The sequence below is a fragment of the Alexandromys fortis genome, unplaced genomic scaffold (assembly GCF_014885135.2).
Source record: "Alexandromys fortis isolate MF-2015 unplaced genomic scaffold, M_Fortis_MF-2015_v1.1 scaffold_36, whole genome shotgun sequence".
Classification (NCBI taxonomy): domain Eukaryota; kingdom Metazoa; phylum Chordata; class Mammalia; order Rodentia; family Cricetidae; genus Alexandromys; species Alexandromys fortis.
Window position 1 is genome coordinate 10,765,862 of NW_026067915.1, and position 24,540 is coordinate 10,790,401.

Genomic DNA, 24,540 nt, shown 5'->3' on the forward strand with positions numbered 1-24,540 from the left:
AAATAACTGCCTTCCTAGATTACTCTGTGATAATTGACTCTAGACTCTTTTTTTAATTTTTTCTTCAAGACAGGTTTGTTGTTGTTGTTGTTTTCTGTAGCTTTGGAGCCTGTCCTAAAATTCACTCTGTAGATCAGGCTGACCTCAAACTCAGATCCACCTGTGCCACCACACCCGGCCTTGGGCAACACTTGACTATGAATATCCTTACTTCAGAGTTTGCCCTACAAATCTAGCAAAAAAATAAATAAATAAAACCAAGCCAAGTGTGGTGGGATATAGGATGAATTATAAAAACCCAGTGACAGACACAGGGGTTAAAGCTGAAGATCAGAAAAGCAGAGCAGTAAGCCACCAGAGAGACCTTTTTACTTCTACCAATGCTCAGGACTGAAGGGGCTATCCGCAGACTTCTAGACTGCCCTGTGTCTCCACCAAACCTCAGATTCCACACTTGAGTTCCTATCTCTTCCCCTTTATATTTCTCTCTTCGCCCAATCATATTGCTTTTGTCTTCACCTCCCTAGTGCTGGGATTAAAGAGCACTAACACCTGGCTCTGTTTCTGGATCGATCTTGTGTATATAAAATGATAAAGCCAGCTGGGAGGCCAGGGAAATGGCTCAGCAGTTAAGAATACTTTTCTTCCAGAGTACTAGAGTTCAATTCCCAGCACTCACATCAGGTTATACCTGTAGCTTCCAGCTCCATAGGATTTAACTTCTTCTGGCCTCTGTGGGCACCCACACTACTATGCACATACCCATACCCACATCCAGACACAGATACAGACACTCATTCGCAAATACACATGCATATACACCCACACAATTTAAAATAAAATAATTCTTCTAAATCTAGTTGATTGTGGTGGTATGTTTCTGTGATTCTAGCATTCAGAAAGGAGGGAGAGGCAGAAAAAGGTTTAAGGTTTAACTAAATCCTTAGTTCTATCCTGTGTTATATATTTGCCTGTTTATTTTTAAAACAACCATAACCATTCAATGAGTTAACATGGCTGAGCCCTTTTTATTACCAGTTGAGGATATTTTTAGAGAGATTACAATTTTAGAAGTTTTTTTCTAGACTTTCAGTCGTTAAAGTGCAAAACTACAAACATGGTCAAGGATTGTAGAGATGTGGTTTCTTTTGCTCCAAACACATAGTAGCTATAGTAGTCACTGATCTGTTTGTCTGCTCCATACTTTTTAAACTCAGGATCTACCTAGAACACTGAGCCAATTGAGAAACAAACAAGACATTTCGTTTTCTTGATGTTGTCAGTACCTAGCCAGCATTATTACATCTTTGCCTTCAAAAGTGTGATGGCATTCATGTTAGGAATATCTCCAGGCTAGAGTCATGGCTGATAAGCTATCAGGAGTATGTCTTAGTCTCACAGTTCTGGCTTATCATCTGTCCTGTTGAATATTATAGTTTTAAACTCTGCAAAGATTGTCTGTTTTACCCATGACAGCTTTGCTGTTGTTAACTTCTTTTAGGCAGACTCAGTGGGATCCTCCCACTTGGGAAAGCCCAGGAGATGATGCAAGCCTTGAGCATGAAGCTGAGATGGACCTGGGAACCCCAACATATGATGAAAACCCCATGAAGGTGAGTGTAGCTTTTATATGTATCCTGGTCATATGAGCATCTGTGTCCTTTTCATTTCAGTAAGGTTATTAGCTATATAGCTTTCAGAATTTTTTCTCTTTGGAAAATATGTGGGAGTTCTTCTGTCAAAGGAAGAGATTAAAATCAAAGAGAAAAACTGTTTTTAGAGATTTCAGGTCTCAGATGTGTATTAGCTACTTATTCGTATAAGAAATACATTTAGAAGGTTTTTAAATATATCAATAGACAATTATAAAAATGTTTTGTAACACTAATAATAGTAAACAGAAAACTAAAGGATAAAACTAGAGGCCCTGTGATAAGTATATTCCATACTCCTTTATAACCTTTTTTAGTATATTAACTCTTCTTCTTGATACTAAGCTGTATAGATGGTTTCTTTTTACTTGTACTTTATTTTTGAACCATGAACTGTCTAGCCCAAGCTATCATCCAACTAGTGATCTTGCCATTACATTCTGCTTTGTTTGGACTCTTTAAATTGAATACAGTAAATTGAATGGACATTGCAGTTTAGCATCCTCTTACTTTGAGATTGGTTAGCTCTGGAATGAATTTAAACTGGTTACATTAAAACTCACCAAAGGGGTCGTGGAGGTGGTGTAGTAAATAAAGTACTTGTTGCACAAGCCTGATGTCCGAGTTCAGATCCTCCAGCATTCCTACAGTACGATGGACAACAGAAACAGGAGAATTGCCTCCAACTTCCTGGGCCAGCTAGGTTAGAGTACATAACATACTGGCAAGAAATAATGAGACCGTGCCCCAATAAAACAAATAGCCTCAAAAAAGAAACCACAATACTATGACATTCGTGGTATGCCCATATTGACACACACGTCCTACACACAGGTAGATAATGAAACTCACCCGAGGAGCTGGGTCATCATACTTGTTATTACTAGATAGGAGGGCCACAGATTTAGACAGCAAATTCTGTCTAAAGGAAAGCAAAAAAAAATTAATAATAATAATAATAATAAGCCAACAACAGCCAGTGAGGTGCTCAGTGGGCTAAGGAGCTTACCGCCAAGGCAGATGATGTATCTGGTGCCTGGGACCCATGCTGAAAGGGGAGAATCAACTCTCAAAAAGTTGTCCTTTGTCTTCAATGTGCATGCTGAGGTGTGTACGCCCCCTCCCAAAAAATAAAGCAACAAAAGAGACACCCTTATGTGATTCTCAGAGTATAAGACTTCCTTTCTTGTTTGTGAAACCATGGGCAGAAAACAATTACTATGGAGATGCTAGAAAAAAGAATAATATTTTACTCTTCATCTTTCCTCTGATAAAACAATCACTGAGATTAGAGGTGGTAGAAATATAGAACACATACTTGCTACTCAATTATCCTTATTTACTAATAAGAATAAATTATCTGCAAGGATGAGTTATCTTACATCAGAAGTCATTCTGGGTATTTTAAACCTGAGCATTTTATAGATTTTTTTGTTTTGTTGCTGCTTTTAAAGGACATAAGAAGAAGCACTTAAATTATTAAGGATGGGTGGGAGGGGGAAGAAGGAAGAAATAGAAGCTAGAATGAAAGACAAGTGTGAACAAATCCATACCTTCTTTTACATTTCATTAACTTTTCTAGGAAATGTTTTCATTTCTTTTTTTTTTTAATATTTATTTATTTATTTATTATGTATACAATATTCTTTCTGTGTGTATGCCTGCAGGCCAGAAGAGGGCACCAGACCTCATTACAGATGGTTGTGAGCCACCATGTGGTTGCTGGGAATTGAACTCAGGACCTTTGGAAGAGCAGGCAATGCTCTTAACCTCTGAGCCATCTCTCCAGCCCTGTTTTCATTTCTTAACTGTATTTGACAGGCATCTCACATTCTGTGACCTGGTGGGCATGAAACCTTCAGTGATCCCCCACGTGCTAGATTTATGGCATATGCTGCTTGACCAGAATGAAGTTACTTCCTAACTAGTTAGGTATTCCCATATGAATCAAAGCTTGTGAAGGCCTCAGTATTTAATACTAGGAAGGGGTCCTGAGATCTAAGACTGAGAGATTTATAATACCCATATATCTCACAATGGGCTGTCATCTTAGACTGCACCACATTGCTGTGACTACAGGAGCAGCTTTTTTCTGAGTCAGAGAATTTATATTTCAATTGCTTCTGTTCATCATGCTTTTCCATTTGTTTTCTCATATGTTAATGAACACCAAAATATGTCACTGTATTTCACTTTAAAGTCTGTTAATATCAGTATGTAATTAGGGTTGGAATTCAAGTTGGGCCTGCTGGGGGCGGTGGTTACCTCTTTAGTAGTACAGGTATTGGATTTGTGAGTGTAAATTTGTGAGTGTACAATTTTTTTGTACCCATAGTCATAATAAAAAGTCTGGTAAAATGTTAAAATTTTTAAACTTTTGTTTAGCCAAATCCTATTTTCAACCACTATTTAATTTAGCATTTCTAATTCTTTGACATAGAATTGTATTTCCATCTTCAATTATTTTCTTTCATCCTGAAGAATTTCCTTGAGTATTTCTAGTGTTTCAGATCTACTGGCGATGATGTTTGTGAGCTTGTTTTTTCTAGGGAGGGAAAAAAAAACCATCGTACCCCTTTAAGAAATACTGAGTAATTTTAGTTCTGGTTTGGTACAGCAAAATTGAGCAGAAAGTAGATCAAACAGAGAAGGAAACGAGACTCTGGTGTTCTCATATTCCTCTATCATATATACATTAGCCTCTCCCTGATTGACATCTAGCCCCAGGGAACTATATATTTAGGGCTCTCTGTCTATGTGCGGTTAGTGTTTTGTTTCACTTTGGTATTGACTAATGCTCGATTGTCTAATCACACCACTGCTTAGCCAGTTACCTTTGTCCTACCAGGTAAGCTGAAGGACATCTTTCTTGGCTTCTAGGTTTTGTAATTTGGAATAAGGCTACTGAAAACACCTGTGTGTGGGTTTTAGCTTGAACATGGTTTTTAGTTTCTTTGAGTAAATACCAAGGAACATCATCGCTGAATTATATAGTAGGAATATGTGTAACTTTGTAGGAAACTTTGAGACTGTTATTATCACTGGATAAAGAATTATGTTCTTTCTATTCGTATGGAAGCTTTACCTGCACCACAAGGCCAAAAAAAATGTCAGATCTCTGGTACTGGAGTCACAGATGGTTTAGAGCCACAATGGTTGCTGGAAATGAAACCTAGGTCTCCTGAAAGAGTGGCCAAGAACAGCCAAGAGCAGCCAGTTGATACTGTTTCTCTCCCCTCCCCCTTTCCGTCTCTGTCTCTGTCTGTCTGTCTGTCTTTATCAGAGCCTTTCTCTATAGCTTTGGTTGTTCTGGCATTTGTTGTATAAACCAGGTTGGCCTCAACTCAGAGAGATCCACCTGCCTCTGCTTCCCAAATGCTGGGATTAAAGGCATGTGCCACTACTCTTGGCCTTCTTTTCAGTTCTTAAAATATTTTTCTGTTTTGTTTGTTCAGACAGTGTCTTACTATGTAACCCAAGCTGATATTGAATTTGATGTGTCACTACTGCCTTTGTCTCCTGAACTTTGCTAACATTGTGTGTTACCATGCCCAGCTTATAACTGTTCTGATAAGAAAGATGTATTCTTTGTTCCTTTATATATTCTTTCTTTTCTAATTGAGTTTCGGCAGTTTTGCTTTTTGTTTGTTCAGGTTTTTTTTTTCTCTTTTGCTATATACTTCAGCTTTCTTTGTGTTTAACTTTCTTGTAGTTATTCTTCTGAACCCGGATTGATAGTTTTCATCAAAGCTGCAAGTATCTTAACCATTATTTTTTTTAATTTATTATGTATACAATATTCTATCTGTGTGTATGCCTGCAGGCCAGAAGAGGGCACCAGACCTCATTACAGATGGTTGTGAGCCACCATGTGGTTGCTGGGAATTGAACTCAGGACCTTTGGAAGAGCAGGCAATGCTCTTAACCACTGAGCCATCTCTCCAGCTCCCCATTATTTTTTTTAATCTCTCTTTCGTACCATGGCCTCTTCTTCCTGCCACTCTCAATTGTATACGTGTTGCTGGACTGCTTGTTTTCTCACGGACCACTGAATCTGACTTTCTTTTTTTTTCAGTTCTTTCTCCTTACATTCCAGTTTGCATAGTTTCTCTTCTCTTTAAAGATTATTGATGCTGCTATTTATAATCTAAATTCATCCAGTGATTTTTAAAATTTCAAGTATGCTCCTGTTAAAAAAAATTTGCTTTTGTTTTGAGACAGGGTCTCTATGGAAATACTACCTTTTTTGTGTGTTTTTAATGTAAAAATCTAGACCTAGCCTTCTGGGTTGGTTAACCCTTTGGTTTCAACCTCATGGATGAAAATGCAAGTGCTCTTTGATCTATCAGTCAGTCTTTCGATCCCTTTTAAGACTGTGATCTCTTTGCCCTAGTAAGGCTTGGATAGCTGGAATTACTTAAATTTATCCTCTTAGCATTCTACAGTTGCATTTATCTACTGAACATACCTATAGACTGGAGGACACTTATGAGGAAAGTCTTCATTCCTTATCTTCCGTTTTTATTCTTGGTGTTTTTATTCAGAATGTAAGTCTTTCAGAGCCTTATATTGCACCAGTGTAGCAAGTTTTTGTCAATTCACAAACATGGTGTGACACAGACAGAGAGAGAGAGAGAGAACTGAAACTGGGTCTTCGTCATCTGAAAGTTCAGCTCAGAAAGCTGCTGTGGTAGAAATCTATGCCACGTGCCTTGAGGAGTTCAGTGATCAGCCCTTAAGACCACATCAGTGTCACCACGGGAAAGGTGACTTTACAAGTTCAGCAAAACTGTAAAGGTCAAAATTTCAAACAGTCAAAAATATCTGGTATAGTAAGAATTTGGGTGCATACAAGATACTGAGCAAGACAGAAACATGCAAGAGTAAAAAGGGGATGTGGGTTGTTGGTAGGGTTACTCACTTAGTAGTACATGTCATGCCCTGGCTTCTGTCCTAAGCATGGTTCCAAAAATGTCAAATAAAACAACAACAACAACAACAACAAAAACCACACTGGAAAAGTATGTCAGGAATAAAGTGTCTGAGGGCGTCCAGTGTGATTAACTAGTAATAGGTACCTGGGAGCTAGGAAATATCATTGATGCAGAGGAATCAGATAATCAAATATGTGTCTCTCAAGTGAGACAGCTTGTTTGATATAGTGACCGAGCAGAGTGCAGTGTTATCATTGCTCTGACAAAGTGAGGAACATTTGAGAATTATTGCTAAGTTCAGCAGACCAGGCTAGATACGGTGGTATACACCTTTAATTCCAGTACTGAGAAGGCAAAGACAGGCCGAGTTCAAGCCCACCCTGGTCTACACATCAAGTTCCAGACCAGCCAAGGCTATGTGGTAAGACCCTGTCTTTAAAAAAAAAAACAAAAACAAAACAAAAACTTGGTGAATCAATCAGATTAGGAAGAAAAAAGTGGCCAATAATCTTAGCTTAGGTGGGAAAGGTCCTTTTATTCAGTTTAAGCATCAGAAGTAAAGGAGGAAAAAGCAAGAGGAGATAAATTAATTGTGGAATGAGCAGTTTGAGCTGCCTACAGGATTCAGAATAGGGATGGTAGTTCAATTTATATTGAATCGTCAACAAATGGGTTCTTGTTGGAAAGCATAAGTATGTGTATATGTGTTTCACGACCCAAACTGGGACTCGAGTTCATCTGGTTTAGTTAGCAGATTGCATAAAGCTTATTGTGTGGCTCTGGTGCTCACATAGAGAATGTATGATATGGCAAACTAGGGGAAGGTGTGTAGTGGGCAGAGAAGTATTTGAAAAGTGCTGGGTGGTAGTAAAAGCTTTTGATAACTAGACTAAGCATCTATGAGAGCCTTCCTTCTCTGTTTCCCTCCAGTGTTGTTCCCTACTCTTGATCATCTTGTACTCTCTTCCATCATCCATCATGTGGTGAGTGTTAAGTCAAACCTTCCCTTGAGAACCTCAGACCTGAACCGTGGTGACTGCTTGCACAAGTGAGAGAGAGCAGATTATTTGCCTCTGCCTCCTGGATTCACATTCGTCCCAGCGTTCAATAGGTGTCCTTATGTTATAAAACAAGACTTTGCAGAGGGCAAGGTCTGCAGCAAAGAGGTTTTTCAGTTGTTGGTCCTGTTTAATTTTTGTTTTTTTATAGTTGAAAAAATTTACAAAATGGTTTCATAGAGTACCACCTAACAGTAATGAAATAGGAACCCAGAAATCACAATTGAAAGATTGTGAGAAACAAGAAAACTTGTCTCTGCAGAGGAGATGGTTTTAGTTACTCAGTTAATATGGCCAGTTACCAGGTGGGGCACAGAAAGAGAGAGACCTAGGCCTACCTTGCACTTGTAGGTGAAATATATGGATAGACGCCCACTGGTTCCTAGGAATATCGAACTCTTGTCCCATGGATTTTGTAGATTCTGTTTTCCTTTGAAACACCATTGTTAGAATTTTATTCTTTAGGGACCCATTCCTCCCTTTTCTCCCTCCTCCCATTCCTCCCTTTCCTACCTCCTTTCATTCCCTGCCCTTGATTTTTGTTGTTAGTTGTTTGTTATTGTTTTCACAAATGAAGAGAGAACTGCAGCCTTTACCTAGAAGCACCCCCTGAAGTGTTATTTTGGTGTTTCTAAGAGTAGTAGCAACTTCAGAACAGTGGTGAGTTTCTGGGTTTTCAGTGACCTTCTTTCTGAACTTCATACTTAATATGCAGCCACATTTGTGTGTTGAACTTTGGTTGATCGAACGTATTTCTGATGGCTCCGCTTCTGCTTCTATATTCACGCTGCTCCCAAACATATAGTTCCTCGTTAGGCTATCTTTTACATTTCACATTCTAAAGAGGGAAAAGATAATAGCTGAGTAATATTTCATTCTCTCCTTTTCAGAGCCAAACTCTGTAACTCAACCCTTCTTTCCCCTTTCAAAGGCACAGGTTTTTTGACCTGATTGTGTCTGTTTGCCTAATAAAGTATGGGGTTTGCTTTTGCTGTAGCGTTTGTTTCTTGATGAGTACCAGAGCTACACAGTAAGTTTAATGACCATTGGCCAGTGAATGTGGTAAAATCAAAGCCCGGTAACATGAAGGTGCTGAGACAGAAGCCAGTTCCAAACAAGAATTCTTGAGACGTCAAATGTACTGTATAAAGGCTAACAGCTGGATTGTCTAAGAACAATGAGCTCTGGCTTCCTTCCAAGCCCTGTTGCCTGCTCATTTTCTGTGTATTCATCTGACTTGCTTACATAGGCCCCCACAAAAACTTTCCATTGACACCCAAGTTAAGGAAAAAGGAAACTGATGATTTGCTGAGGACCTGGGAACACTTGGCTTTTGATGTGTGAGTTGCCAGTGGTTTCCTTAGATTTCAGTGAGGCTGCTTTCTCTACAGGTACATTCTCTAGCCTACCATGAGTTGAGTGAGGGCCAGTCTGGTGTCGTTTCTGGTATTAACAAATCTTCCATAAGCAACAAAAGCCTATTGTTAGAAATGCTGAAATATCAAGTGGAACTTTTAGGGAGTTGGGGGGAATCCCAAAATTCTTCATGTCACTGACAAATACTGCCTTTGGCTCTAATTTTGCTCCAGGGCATTGAGTTTGAGTAAGTGTTATACCTGAATGAGTCCCATGCAATGTAGACACAAAAATTAATTTCATGCTGGGCGATGGTGGCCCACACCTTTAATCTCAACACTCAAGAGACAGGAGCAGGTGGATCTCTGGGTTCTAGACCAGCCTGGTCTACAGAGCATTCTAGGATGGGCGTGTCTACACAGAGAAACCCCATCTCAACAACTCCTAATAAAAGAATTTTGCTTCTCAAGAATTCTTAGTTTTGTTTTGTGATTTATATAGTGTACAAATCTTCTCAGTCCCAGTTGCTCAGCATCAGGAGCGCTCCTTAACTGAGTCCAGTGCTCTGTGCTTTGTGACTGTGTTTTTAAAACTCTCCTACTCTTGCCAAGTCAGGATTAAATCAGAAAGTTACTAAATGTGAATTGGATTCCTTTAGCTTTCTTTTGTTTTTTATTTTATGTGTGTGGGTATTATGTATGTCTGTGCTCCACTTGTATGCCTAATGTAATAAGCCGGAAGAGAGTCCTGGAACTGAAGTACAGGTGTTTGTGAGCTGGGACGTTGTGGTGCTAGGAATTAAATTGGGGTCCTTCAAGTGCAGCCCATACTCTTAACTGCTGAGCCATCTCCCCAACCCCTCTTTTTCTTGTTCTCTCTCTTTTTTTAGAGTCCTATGTAGACCAGGTCACCTTGAACTGCTGACCTTCCCTTTGCCTCCCAAGTGATGGGATTACAGGCATGCATCACCATGCCGAGTTTATACAGGGCTTCTTTCATGCTAGGCAAGCACTCTGCCAACTGAGCTACAAACCTAAGCCCAGATTTATTTAGCTTTCTAAAAATGCATTCCATTTGGAGCTCTGGTTCTCGGTCTTCCTATGCTATGATCCTTTTAATACAGTTCTTCATGTGGTAACCTCCAACCATAATAAGATTTTTTTATGGCTACTTCATAACTGTAATTTTGCTACTGTTATGAATCGTAAATATTTGGTTTTTAGTGGTATTAGGTAATCCCTGTGAAAGAGCAGTTTGACCCCACCCCCAAGGTTGACAAACACTTTAAAGGGAAGCAGGATCCTCGCAGTGGCTATCATATTTTGAAGGCATTTTCTGCACTTGTAATTTTACTCAGTTCTGAGATCTATAAGAGAATTATGGGGGGGTCTTGTCTTATGTAAATATAATTTGTTTTGTCTTAAAAGATGTCTCACTCTGTCCTCCAAGCTGTACTAAAACTTCTTCATAGTCTATGCTGGCCTTAAAGTTGGACCTGTCCTCCTGCCTCAGCTTCTTTGCTATGATTGTAGCTGTGAGCTACCATGCTCAGATACCCAGATAACTCTGGATCTCTGGCTGTCTGATATCTTACTGTGGGTATACACTCACTGGAGGTAGGAATATAGTCTGTCTCAAAGTGAACTATGCGTGGCACTTTTATAGTACCAAGTGCTCAGGAGCTCGAGGCAGAAGGAATTACAGGTTTTGACCATGTCCAAAAAGCCAAATAAGCCTGGTGGTGGTGGCTCACACCTTTAATCCCAGTGAGGCAGAGGCAGGCAGGTCTCTGTGAGTTCAAGGCCAGCCTGGTCTACAGGAGCTAGTTCTGGGACAGGCACCAAAACCACAGAGAAACTCTGTCTCGAAAAACCAAAAAAAAAAAATTTGAAAATAAAGTTTTGTTCAGGTTCCATTTCACTTTTTTCCTAAAAACAGAAGGGGGATCTGTCACATCCTGTAGATCCACCTCCACTTCAACAGCTACAGGTAAAAAAGTAGAGAGATGGTAAATATGGAAAGCTTTTGTTGTTTTGGTTTTCCAAGACAGGGTTTCTCTATGTAGCCCTGGCTGTCCTGGAACTCACACTATAGACCAGGCTGGCCTCAGACTCAGAGATCTTCCTGCTTCGGCCTCTTGAGTGCTGGGATTGAAGGTGTGTGGCACCACACCTGCCATTAGCCTTTCTAACAAGGCTTGGGATAACCCAAAAGCTACCTTTCTCCGAAGCAAGTAGAGGGACTTGCACAGCTTCTTCAGCACCAGAGTCTTCGTACTGTCTGTGAAAATGGAGAAAACAGAACTAGAGCAAAGGTAGGGTGTCAGAAATTACATTGCTCTAAGCCCCCTAGTGAAAAAACGTGGACAGGGCCAGAGAGAAGACTCAGCAGTCAGGAGCACACACCTTTCTTGTGAGGATCTGAGTTTCCAATAGCCTGCGGGGTGGCTCACAACTACCTGTAACTGCAGCTACCGCCTCTAGGCACCCACACTCATGTGTACATATCTACATAGAGACACACATGAATAAACACAATCAAAGATAATAAAACTAGGGGCTAAGAAAAAAAGGCCAGGTGGTGGTAGTACACTCTTTTCATATTTCACTCAGAAGGCAGAGGCAGGCAAATCTCTGTGGGTTTGAGGCCAGTCTCATCTACTACAGAGGGAGGGAGGTGCTAGAGAAGTGGGTGGCTGAATGGTGAGAATACTTGTTGGCTCTTGGCAGAGCACTCACATATAACTCCAGGTATATCTCCAGTTCCAGGTGACACCAGGTACTCATATATACACTCATAAACATGTAAATCGATCTTTTTTTAATTAGACCTGTTGCATCAGCTGATATTCCTAAAGCATGAAAATTAGCATTCCAAGTGGAATGATGATAAATATTTTTCCATGGGAAGGGTTTTATAGCTGTGTGAACATGGCTCGTATGCCAGACTGATGGTTCATCACCTCTTGGTGTTGCCTGGGTAGGGGGAATTTGGTAGCTCTTCCTCTGGCAATGGTAGAAGGGTGTGTTATCTGGATTTACCATCATCTTGGAAAAAAGATAGTAGTGATTTTAGTATCTACTCAATCTCATGTCTACCAGTGTTATAACTCCTTTGTTTTTTGTTTGGGGCTTCTTTGAGACAGGGTCTCGTGTAGCTTAGGTTGGCGTGTAAGTTTGTTTTTAAAGGTTGACTTTAAACTCCTGATCTTCCTACCTCCACTTTGAAGTACTGGGATAACAGGTGTACTCCATAATTCCCCAGTCTTTACTCTCCTGAACTAGACACACCGGCATTCAAGGAGTTTCTCTAGCATATTGAGACGGTCCTCTTTAGTCTAGGCAACCCCACTTGGGGAGGAAAGAAGCTAAGTATAAAGATCTTCAGAACAGAGCTCTTTTTTTTCTTTTTTTCGGGGGAGGAGTTTTTTGGTTTGGTTTGGTTTTTTTCAAGACAAGGTTTCTCTAGCTTTGGTGCCTGTCCTGGATCTAGCTCTTGTAGACCAGCCTGGCCTCGAACTCACAGAGATCCGCCTGCCTCTGCCTCCTGAGTGCTGGGATTAAAGGCGTGCGCCACCACTGCCCAACTCAGAACAGAGCTCTTAACTTAGTTCTGGAATGCTAACATGTCAGAGCCTAGGAAAGGTCAGTTATTTGATTCCAGATACTACACATCCTCCACAGAGGGAGAATGCCTAAAGAACAACTCAAAATGTGCAGCTACATCCAAGATGTAGCTGTGACTTAAGATACAGGCTTGGAATTGGGCTTATCAGGAGACCAGAGTCAGGTGACTGAATTTTAAACTATTAGCCAGGGAGTCTCCAGGCCCCGTTCTTTAGTTAGGTGAGAGTTCTGGAACAGTAGGACATCACCAGCCTGGCATCTCATATTAGCACTATCCTGTTTCTCTTTTCTAGACATCAAAAAAGCCCAAGACAGCAGAAGCAGACACTTCCAGTGAGCTGGCAAAGAAAAGCAAGGAAGTATTCAGAAAAGAGGTAAGGTTTGGAAGATGTGGACAGCGTAGTCCTTGGACTTTACTTGAGCCCGTTGTGTCTTGCCTAAGTTTGTATATCTGTCTTGCCTAAAGATGGTTTAGCTTGTATCTTTTGCCCCAAATTGCTGCTTTACCCATCAAGAATCCCATAACTGTCTATTACTGGAGCGAGAAGAGTCCATCTGCCAACATATTTGCCATTTCACTGTTGGCCTTCTATAGCATCTCAGACAGTAGAAAGCTATCTGTAGTATTAGACTTAACTGTAGTGTCAGGTGCTTCCTTACTGATGGATGTCCATTTACAACTAGGTACACACTTTGGTATCTGTTACAGCAGCCCTTGAGATCAGCAAAATTGGTACTATTGTTCTTATAATAAGCTTTAAAGATCAGAGAACATCTGGATCCTCTGATCAAATTGTAGTTCTCTTTCTTTGCCGTTTCCCGATAGCGGCTTGCTCCATCTTGACAATATGTCTCCACTGCACGTTTGTTTATTTGTTGTGAGAGGGGTGCCATGACATGTATGGAGGTCAGAAGACAACATTTGGGTCCTGGCAATCAAACTCAGACCTAGCTTAGTGACATGTGCCTTGACCCAGTAAGCCATCTTACCAGCCTAGATTATAAACTCCAGATTCCGTTCATTGAAGGGTTCATAGTGTATTAAAGTTACAGAACTGTAAAGAATGGCAGCTGTGAGAAGACTTAGGATATTAAGAAAGGCTCTTGAATTTAGGGTAGAAACTGGTAGAAACTGGCCAAATGGATCAGAAGGGAAGGTGAAGGTAGCATGAGAATATACAGAAAGAAAGAGTGTCGCCTCTTCCAGGAAGTCATAAGTAGCCCCTCAGTCTTGAGCACTGGTCATGTGAGGGGTGACAGTATTGTGCCCTTTCATGTAGTGGCTTTGTGTCTGTGGGTTTAGGGAACTGCTGATGCTAAGCTGAGACTAATCAAAGCCTTGACTAAGTGTAGAGTGGGTTGAAAGGGAGAAAATATGGAGGTCAGGCAACCACAGAAAACCCTGTGAGTAAAAGGTTTATCCAGCCAATTGTGACAGCTAAACAAAAAATCTGTGCAGACAGAATGGTTCCTCGCTGTCCATGTATGGTGTTGGTGTTTCAGCTCAACCAACCCAATCTATGATCCAACCTCATTCCTTGAATGTTTTTTGGGTCAAAGAGTTTTGGGGATGGAGAGGCCTGTTCAGGTTACTTCCTTGAAGGTGGCGCTTTTTCTTCCCTTTCCCCTGTGACCCTATACCATAAGCCCTGATCTGGGGCCTCTTTGAAGAGCTGTTGGGTAGGATAAGCCTTACAGAAACAGCCCAGAAGACAACATTGGAGATGGTGATTGAAGAGCCCTGCCCTGCGTCATCCTTCACCCATGTTTCCATGTGCATTAATGTGTAATACTTAGAGACTTGAAGTAACCTTTACAGGCAACAAGCCTACCTGCAGTCCTGGTGTTGCAAAGCCCTCTGGTAAGTCAGGTCTGCTACTTGGCTCCAGGATCCAGACAACCTAGAAACTGAACTAACACTTCATAGGAGTCCACAGTGTTAGACAAGCCCTCTCCAATTGAGCTATAGCCCAGACAGGAGAAGCTCTGTTAATGACAGAGAAACCCTCATGGCTTAATTACCTCTTATAGGTCCCAACCTCTTAACACAGTGACCTTGGCAACATTTAAATTTTAGTTGTGTGAAACCAGGGGCTACTTCCAGAACCTTGTTGCTGGTACCTGCAGCCTCTCTCTCTTTTGGTTTGGTTTGGTTTTGGTTTTTTTGTTACAGGGTTTCTCTGTAGCTTTGGAGCCTATCCTGGGACTAGCTCTTGTAGACCAGGCTGGCCTCAAATTGCCTGCCTCAAGATAGATAGATAGATAGATAGATAGATAGATAGATAGATAGATAGATAGATAGATAGGTTGATTGATTGATTGATTGATTTGATTGATTGGGGGCTGGAGAGATGGCTCAGAGGTTAAGAGCATTGCCTGCTCTTCCAAAGGTCCTGAGTTCAATTCCCAGCAACCACATGGTGGCTCGCAACCACATGGTGGCTCACAACCATCTATAATGAGATCTGGTGCCCTCTTCTGGACTGCAGGCATACACACAGACAGAATATTGTATACATAATAAATATTTTTAAAAAAAGATTTGATTGATTGATTTATGCAGTATCCTGCCTGTAGGCCAGGAGAGGGCACCAGATCTCATTATAGGTGCCACGTGGTTGCTAGGAATTGAACTCAGGACTTCTGGAAGAGCAGTCAGTGCTCTTAAGGGCTGAGCCATCTCTCCAGCTTTTATTTATTTATTTATTTATTTATTTATTTAGTTAGTTAGTTAGTTAGTTAGTTAGTTAGTTAGTTAGTTAGTTAGTTTTTTGAGACAGAGTTTCTTTGTAGCTTTGGAACCTATCCTGGAACTAGGTCTTGTAAACTAGGCTGGCCTTGAACTCACAGAGATCCACCTGCCTCTGCCTCCCAAGTGCTGCCACCCACCTGGCACCTGCAACCTCTCTTAAGTGAGATTTGATTGGTCTGGCTAAGGAGACTTTTTCTCTTAGGACTGGGTCAGGATTACTTTCTTACATCTCCCTGACTTCCTAGCATTCTGTTGGCTAGATGAGTACCTGAGGGAGGAAATGGGGACTGGCAGCTGTGCTTTTTGCTGCCTTTTCTAATGACCTCATCAGCACAGGTGAGCAATGTGTCTCCTACTTCTGTCTGTAGATGTCTCAGTTTATTGTCCAGTGCCTGAATCCTTACCGCAAACCCGACTGCAAGGTGGGCAGAATCACCACAACTGAAGATTTCAAACACCTCGCTCGAAAGGTACGGCCTGCTTCTGGTTTGTCTTTTGGTGTTCTTAGCAAGTCATATGTGTTCTAAGATACTCTCCTTCATCAAAAAGGGTGCTTTTATGTGCCAGATGCCAAGGCTTAGGGTCCAGGAATATGAGGCAAGGTTCAGAGGTGGGAAAGTAGGCCTCTAAGAGACTTTGAATGAGGGGTTTCCCCCCTCTGTCCCTGTCCCAGCTTGCCCAAGCCACCCTTTGGTTTCATTAGAAGCCTATCCTCCTCCCTGTGAAATCATTTTCCATTCTGATGGTGTCTGTGGTTTCTTCCTGTGCCTTGGACAGCTGACTCACGGAGTCATGAATAAGGAGCTGAAGTACTGTAAGAACCCCGAGGACCTGGAGTGCAATGAGAATGTGAAACACAAAACCAAGGAGTACATTAAGAAGTACATGCAGAAGTTTGGGGCTGTTTACAAACCTAAAGAGGACACTGAATTAGAGTGACGTGCAGGGCCAGAGTGAAACAGTGACTAGAAGGATGCGTCCTGAGGCTTCTGCCCCACCCATGGCCAGGCCTGCACTACTGGTGTGATGACCCATCATCCTGAGCAGTTCAGACTTTGCAGGTGTCGACTGTAAGCTACAGAAATGAGCTACAAATGATCCCTCTTGTGAGCTGTTGGGATGTAACAGCTACAGGCCATTGGAGGCAGTAGCCTAGGGAAGACCTTGGCCACACCCGACCCCATCCTCAAATCTGGGTCTCCCCCTTGGCGGTGCTGTCAGCGCACAGACCCATGCGCACCCTCCCCCAAGACACTTTACCCTGATGATCTGTATTATATTTTAATGTATATGTGAATATATTGAAAATAATTTGTTTTGTTTTTCCTGGTTTTTGTTCAGTTTTTGTTTGCCATTAGCCTCTATGTGCTAGAATCATGAGAAGACTTTGTAAGGACAGTATAAATTTCCTGCAAGGTTTAATTTGTTATCATGTAAATATTCCAAAGCAGGCTGCCTTGTGGTTTTGGCCAGCCCTGTGCTATGTTGATAAGATTGATTTACTGCTTAAGATCACTTTACTTTATCCAATTTCTACTGAACTTTTTATGTAAAAAATAAAATCAATTAAAGAACTTGCAATGCGTGTTCCCTAAAACTTAATTTTGTTTGTGTTGATGTTACTGGACAGAAAAAGGATGTCGCGGCCACTGGTGTGTGGAGTCCAAGATGAATCATTGCTAATGTATTTTATTACAAGTTTTGTGCCTATAGGTCCTACTGTGTGTTGGGCAGACATTTGCATGAGGCTGATAATTTTAGCTTTCAGATCTTGAGGCTGAGCTCAGTTGAGGCAATTTACAGTCATTCCAGAGCAGAGGATGCATGACCTAAGACCTCATTGCCATTGGGTTTTATTTTGGTTAGTGGGTCAATCAAGAAAAAAGCCAAGTGTCTTTTCATTGGTATCTCCTGGCCAGAGAGTGTTACTGGACCTTTTTGCCTTCAGACTTCATTTCTCCCAGCCCACAGTTTGGGAGAAATGTTTGGGTCCTGGCTTCCTACTTTGTTACCTGACACTGTGCCTGGACACTCGAGGGAAGGCAGCAGCGGGCAGCAGTAGAAGGTTCTAGGTGTTAGCATATGATAGCATATATTCTAGATGCAGCTCAGCAGTGGTCTGTCCTTGATGAGTTTTCTGGGGAGGGAGGAAGTTTGTATTAGATTGGGGCCTATCTGTGATTCTGTACTCTCTTGGAGGAAGAGGGAAACAAGGCTAGGCTGAGGCCTGCCGGGAATTAATAGAGCATCTCCTGCCTGTGCTAAGCATTTCAGAGATTAGGGAATAGTCATCTAACTCTTATAACTCTTACAGAATGGCACTGTTGATAAGACAGTAAGCATCACAAACTTATTTACAGTTCTGTAGTGGAGGACAGACATCCTTACTGTATGGTCCTACATACAATATCGCAAGTCTTCCCTCACTACCCCTGAGGAATTGACTATGAACACGAGGATACCCAAGGACCTTAAATAAAATGGCATAGTTCTTACCTATAGCCCATTGGCGCCCATCTCAGGTAACTATGGATTGCTTCCATACCTAATACTATACCACTACTACACAAAGCTACGTGGTCACTGGTCCATGAGTGTAAACCCTGGATATTAAGGGCTAATGATCTAGTCTTTCCCCACAAAACTGTAGCCGTCATAACTTTAAAGCACATTAGGTGGAACCTAATTCACTCAACCCTCAACATTTCCTAGCAGATCTGCTTGCTACCATGAAGCGTTCACATTTTTCAAGGAAGTTGAGACAGCCTTCTATCACAGTGGTGGCTAGCTATAAAGTTTTAGAAATTTGTAAAAAGTTTTTTAACCCCAACAGTCTTCATCTTCCCCATTACTCCCTCATGTTCAAATGACCTAGGTTGGGCTAAAGTGCCAGTCTATTCACGCCCAGCTCTTGGTGGCCCTGCTAGGTGGAGTGTAATGGTCCCTGAGTCCTAGTCTGAACTTTTCTGGCTTTTCTCTTCATCCTTGGGGATTAGCTTTAGGGTCTTCTTAGGATGAAGGTAACACCCCACCCCACCCCCTTTTTTTTTGAGGTGTACTCACTGTAGGCCAGGCTGGCATATAACCATCAGTGACCTTACCTCAGCCTCCTGAGCACAGGAATTCAGATGAGAACTACCATGCCTGGCTGACATTTACTGTAACAAGGACAGGCTGTTAGCAGCTCTGGTAACTTTCTGAGGAGCAACAGTGAAACAGCTCAAGTTAAACTTCATCTTTACAAAGTAGCCAATGCCAGGAGCATCCACACAGTGAGGGAGTCGGGTCAACTTTGGGCTCCACTCTGACTGGACCCCAGGTCCTCTCAGTGAGTCTAGACGAGCCTGGAGCCATCTTCTGATGTGCACTGGTCCTTCCTCAGAAGGTCATGCGCAGAGCAGCTCTTCGGCAGCTACCTGTTGCCACTTCAGGATGGCGTGTGCATGGAAGGACAGGTGGTTTGGCTCAGCTGCCCTGTCCGGAACAGCCTGCCTGCCTACTGTGTCCAACCACACTAGCAGCTGGGGAATCTGGTTTGGAATTCCTGTGCCTGGGACTAGAGTCCAGTGTTAAAAGTGTTTCCTCAACACCTAGCTCACAACTATTTTGCCTCTCACCTATCTCAGCACAGGTCACACAAAGGGTCCTGGGATACTCCATGGGAACCTTAGGGATAGGGGACTTAACTAAACATGGCTCCAGCTAAGCAAAGAGAGTTCAGGAGGAAACATGGCTTCCTAATATGATCCAAACACCGAAGGGCAGGAAGGTGAACTCCAGTTTGCCTTCATAGCCCATGAACAGAAATGCCTACATCCCAGCTGCTGCTTGGAGAGGGGCCTCCATACCTATGGATCTCCCCAAGTCCTTTTTTGGGCCTCTTTCACAGCTACTCAACTGTCTTATAGGCCCAAGGAACCAAACAGACAAGAATACAAGTCAAAGTTGTCTTTAATATGTGATTTAAAAAAAAAAAATAGAAAAAATAGCTAGAGCTACATAAAGGGAAGCAGAAGGGGGGATCTGTGGGTAGAGCCGTGCCCTACTCTTACCCATCCCCCCATATTCTGCTTCCTGTCTTGGAGAGGAGGGGGAAGGGACATGAAGTGGCTGGATCTTCTGTATTCTGCAGAACTTCTAAAGCCATAAGTACTAGGAAGTCCATGAAGGGAACCCGAGGCAGAATGTAGTGCCAGTGTAGGTAGCCCTGGGGAGTGTCACTCAAACCACAGAGCAGCCCTCAGCCGGTGAGCCCAAAACCTGGACCACATCTTCTCGGCCTATGGTAACCAGGGCATCCTCTAGCACTCTGAGGGTAGCTCTGCTGCCTTTTTGGGTAGCCCAGTCCCTTAGCAGGGTATAGGCTGGTGACTGGCCACAGGCCATGGCTTCTACAACCTCAGCTTGGTAGCCCAGGTGGCCTGCCAGCCGCTGCCAGCCTGTGGCAGGTTCACCCAACATCAAGAGTCGCTCGACCTCCTGCTGCTGCTGCTGAGGAATATGCAGGTAAAGTCGGCAACCGAGGTCAGGATGTGGTCCTGGGGTGGGAGACAGAAGGTTCGTTGGTGGTGGGTAGAATTAGTTAAATACAAAGGACTACCGACTGAGAAACGGCTCTCACCTTGGCTGGGGATACAGGGCTCCAGACAGTGAGGAGAGTCCACGAAGACATTACTGTCACCATGTCGCTGGTCCCTGTCAGGGTCCCCTAGCTCTACAGTCCGAGCTTTGGCCAACTGTTGTCTTTGTTTATGTGAGCGCCAACTGTAGAGGGCAGAGGGTACTAAGACAAGGAGCAGGCTGGCAGTCCAGGCGTAGAGGGATGCCACAGGGTACTACCCAGACCACCTACCATTTGAAGGCCACATAGGCCAGCAGACCAAGGACCACAGTAGCTAGGAGAGCACAGTAGACAGGAATGATGTTGCTTGAGGCCCCTGGAGGCTCAGGGGGAAATAGGGAGGAGGTATTGGGAGCCAGGGCTCCTTCGACTCCTACCCACACTCTTTCCCTGTCCCCATCCTGCCCCTTCAGGGCTGTATCTGCAAAGAAAAAGACAAAAGTGGTCAAGGCAATGAGCCACAACAGCCTCACTTAGACCATCTTGGTAGAACGTTCCAAAACCAATAGAGCTCACCGTGTAGTCAAGGACTCAGCATGGCATCCAGAGTTGGCTGGCCCTGAACTGGCAAGAATGGCTTGGCAGATAGACACATGCCACCAAGCAAAACAGCCTGAGTCAATCCCCCAGGATTCACAAGTCCCCTGTCCCCCCACATGCTTGCTAAGTGGCTAACAGTGCTTGTTCTATTCCAAGACCAGAGTTCTGTTCCCAGCATATTTGATGGCGGCTCACAACTACCTGTAACTCGAGCGAGCTCCAGAGAATTTGATGTCTTATGGCCTCTGGGCATATAGGAACACATAAATAATTTAATTTTTTTATTTTGTTTTTTTGAGACAATGTTTTTCTGTAACTTTGGAGACTGTCCTGGAACCGCTCTGTAGACCTGGTTGGTCTCAAACTCACAGAGATCCGCCTGCCTCTGCCTCCTGAATGCTGGGATTAAAGGTGTGCGCCACCACTGCCCGGCAATAATCTTAATTTTTAAAAAACCCTTTGCTTGCCACTATGGATGATGCAGATGTGCCTTGCCATCTCCTGGAGGTGCCAGACTTCTGTTCCTGCTGTTATGACTTCTCCCGAAAACACAAGAATCTACTCCGGAAGCCTTCCTTCATCCTCTCCCTGCTCTGGTTACACCACCTGTTTACATGGCTCCCAGAGTGGACTCTGAGACCACACTGATGTGTGTTGTTTTCACAAAACCATAAAAATAAAACTTAATTGGAAGTAAATACTGGTGCTCTTATCGGAGGCCACGGAGCCTGTGGAGGGGCTTGCACAAAACCCACTCTGCCTCCCCGCCAGCCTGCTCTCTAGGGTCTGGGTCAAAGGATGCATACCTGCGTAGAGCACACCTTTGCTGTGGCTGACGTTGTAAAGCATGGCTCTCCCAGGCACGGCCGGCTGTGCTGCCGCTTGGTGAAGGCGAGTCCCACATACACAGCACTGCGCTGACGGAGTAAAAGACAAGCAGGAATTCTGCACGGGGATAGGAGATCCTGAGCTCTGCGGACCTGATTCACACCAGGGCTGGAACAGTCAAGCAGGTGGAGGTGACTGAGCCGGCTCCAATAGCTCTCAGGATAGAAATCACCCTATCTCAAAGACCTGGGCTGATCCCAGGGCTGTTGAGAGTAAAGCTGCACTGTGAGCCTAGCTCAGGCTGCAGCGCCCCTAGAGACCAGTGAAAGGCTCACTCATACACTTCTGCAAAAACCAACATCCCAAGGTCCCAAGACAGGAGGACTCCTGTAAGGCCAGGCTCCCGCTCTGCTCCAGGGCCAGTGGCCAGCCCTTTCCTGACCAGGCGCTAAGTGAAAGGCTACCTTAATGCAAGGTCACAGGGCAGGCTGATCCAGAGAACCTAAGGCTAGTCTTTTTCTTATTTGGGAATTCAGAAAAGGCCTGAAATGGAAGATGGGCCACTCAGTCCAAGGGCCCATCTGGACCCTACAGTACTAAATCTACCGAGACTCACTTCCTGCAGGCTGAGGCTCCAGCTTTGGAAGGAGGAGAGATTTCTCCAGAAGAGGAAGAGACTCAGAAAGACCCCCCCCCCCCCAGGTCTCCAACAGTTACTGCTGCTTAACCAACGAGTCTACCCCATAGCGTGCCAGCAATCCACTGCGGTAGCCGGTAAGCCTCGCTCGGAGGAGGTGGGTGGTCCCTTACAGACTCTACCTTTGTGCCACTGTCTTGTCCACACTGGGAGTGGGGGGCTTCCAGTGTCCTAGTTGGTGGGTGGGTCCGTAAACCAGTAGCAGCTGACAGGCCTTGGAATCTACCCCACCCATCCTGAGCTTCTGGAACTTCTCCTGGCCTCCCCACCCATCACCAAGCCCAAAATGCGAAGAAACAATTCAACAGCCTCTGCAGGCCTATACACACCCCAACACCGACGCTGGTACCCGTAGGTTCAGGGCACCCCGAGGTGGGAGATAGGAAATTCTGACCCCTTCCACCTCGCAAGAAGCCGGCTCGTAACTCCCACCCCTCCTGACCTTCGGCGGCCACCCCTCCGAGGGTGCCAGGATCCACTCCAGCCAGGAACACGGCGGGAATCCCTGGAGAGGGCAGGTTCCGGTTTGCCCAAGAAAGAGTGAGCCAGGGCTAGGGGCGGGCCAATGAGGGGGGGTGTTGGAGAGGGGAGCAGGACAATGAAGAGGCGGGACTGAGCTCGAGGGCGCGGTCTCGCCCCCGCCCCACGCTGGAGCACGCCGAAGGTCTCGAGCGCACAGAAGCTGACGCCCGTCAGGTTGCTGCGAATGGCATGCAAAAGCCACGCGATGGACGACGAGAGCCGAGATCCTGGAGCCAGGAAACAGCTGGCAAGGACAGAGGTGGCTTGGCTGGCTACACGGAGGCCAGCCTGCCCAGGAAGAATGGCATGCCAGGCCGGGCCGGGCGACGGGGACTAAGATTGGTGGCCACCGAAGGCCGAGAAGGCGAGCACATGTATACTCAAGAAACCAAGCGGCTACAAAACTAGGCCAAGTTTATTGCTGAGGTTGGGCAGAGAGGGGCACCTTTAGGGATTAAGGCCACTGGCGGTCTTTGTGCTTCACTGGAACGTGGGGTTTGAAAGTAGTAACCCCACCCCCACCACACCCCACCCCAGATTGTGCAAAATATGCAGCTGCGGCCTGAGGCCGGCGCTAGGTCTCCCCTCAGCCGGCGAGGGGCGGGACTTCCTGGTGATGCCATCTACCAATCCCTGAGCTGGAGGGTGGGCCCCGCCCACCCCCTGGGGCAGCAGTCTCGTGGGCAGGGCATCTCTCGTTCAGCGAGTCTGAGTCTCGCTGGGCTTGTACTCGGTCTCCCCAGAGGACACCTGGGAGATGCGCCGCGAGGAGCGCCACAGCTTCCGCGCAAACTGGCTGCTGCGCACCTGGCGAAAGGAGGATGGGATGCAGTGAGCCTGGGCGGCTGCCCCCTACCCAATTTGATTCGATGCCCGGCCCGGCTGCTCTTATCCTCACCTCAGAAGGCTGCCCGGCGCCCACAACGATCAGTTTGCCATCCTCCAGGCCCACCAGCACGTGGCTACGCTCCTTGGTCACAGACACACTGCGCACTGGCACTTTCATGGGCAGGGGAGACACAGCAGGCTGCAGTCTAGCACAGGGGAGTGGATATCCGTTAAGTCACAACTGCAAGGCCTTCAGCACAGATGTCTTCATTAGCCCGTGTATCCACGCTGTCCTCATTTTAAGGCTGGCTAAACTGAATCCCTGATTCATAAGACTCCCACGAGTGCATGGCCGAGGGAGGCCCAGGGTAAGATTCCCCATGGGCAACACACCTAGAAGAACGTGTTGCGGGATAGCGTGTACTCCCTATTACCCTGTGCCAACAACCACCACCTAGAGGGGCCCTGAACTAAAAGTGGGGCTCACTTGTTCAGATGGAAGATGTGCAGAGAGCACTGGATGGTGCCCAGCAGAACAAAGTCTCCTGCCACTGTCAGGGCCGTAGGCTGCTCTGGCAGGGGCAGTGAAGCCCGCAACCTCCCATTCACTGAGTACAGGTGCAAGGAGTAGGTGACCTAGAAGAAAGGAAAACATTAACAACTGCCCCACCATTCCAGTTGCCCCGATGTCTTTGTTGGGTACCCTGTTCCATACCTGGGCCCCGGGGCGTTCACAAGCAGAACTCTGTACAACAATCTGGCCTTCAGACCCCAGGGCCAGATGTGATATAGGTCCAGGCAGTGTGGCACCTGGAGGCCTTAATGCTGCCACAAACTGACCTCGGCGTACAGTGTGGATGATCACAGTTCCATCCTACAGAAGGCAGATTAGGGTGCTAAGCAGAGAACTGGAGGCTCTAGGGCCAGCGCCTCAGCAAACAGTCTCCCCAGGGCACGTGTCCACTCACCTCGGATCCAGACACAGCCATGTCAAGTTCAGTGCTGATGGCCACACAGCTCACTGCAGCCTCGTGACCATATAAAACCTGCACAGGCTTTGGTGCCAGCCCTACCGACAAACCACCCTGTGGGAAGCCAGGGCTAGCTTCAGATTCAGGCAAGTAAG

The 24,540-nt window shown here is 44.7% G+C and overlaps 2 protein-coding genes across 5 annotated transcripts in view; one reads left to right on the forward strand and one right to left on the reverse strand.

Annotated features, from left to right (window-relative positions):
- Setd2 (SET domain containing 2, histone lysine methyltransferase) overlaps nt 1–16,959 on the forward strand; it is a 105,981-nt gene extending 89,022 nt beyond the window's left edge. For both annotated transcript variants that reach the window (XM_050139172.1, XM_050139173.1), the window contains 4 exons: nt 1,502–1,613; nt 12,920–13,000; nt 15,747–15,848; nt 16,156–16,959. In XM_050139172.1, the coding sequence (XP_049995129.1) occupies nt 1,502–1,613; nt 12,920–13,000; nt 15,747–15,848; nt 16,156–16,317 (457 nt within the window). In that variant the 3' untranslated portion in view covers nt 16,318–16,959. The remainder of the gene's footprint in view (nt 1–1,501; nt 1,614–12,919; nt 13,001–15,746; nt 15,849–16,155) is intronic.
- A 3,451-nt stretch (nt 16,960–20,410) lies between these two features.
- Nbeal2 (neurobeachin like 2) overlaps nt 20,411–24,540 on the reverse strand; it is a 32,404-nt gene continuing 28,274 nt past the window's right edge. For 2 of the 3 annotated variants that reach the window (XM_050139263.1, XM_050139261.1), the window contains 7 exons: nt 24,383–24,499; nt 24,130–24,288; nt 23,902–24,050; nt 23,485–23,620; nt 22,507–23,393; nt 21,346–21,535; nt 20,411–20,420 (listed from right to left, as the gene is read on the reverse strand). In XM_050139263.1, the coding sequence (XP_049995220.1) occupies nt 23,286–23,393; nt 23,485–23,620; nt 23,902–24,050; nt 24,130–24,288; nt 24,383–24,499 (669 nt within the window). In that variant the 3' untranslated portion in view covers nt 20,411–20,420; nt 21,346–21,535; nt 22,507–23,285. Of the gene's footprint in view, nt 20,421–21,345; nt 21,536–22,393; nt 23,394–23,484; nt 23,621–23,901; nt 24,051–24,129; nt 24,289–24,382; nt 24,500–24,540 lie in introns of all 3 variants that reach the window. The other variant, XM_050139262.1, reaches the window with a different exon arrangement.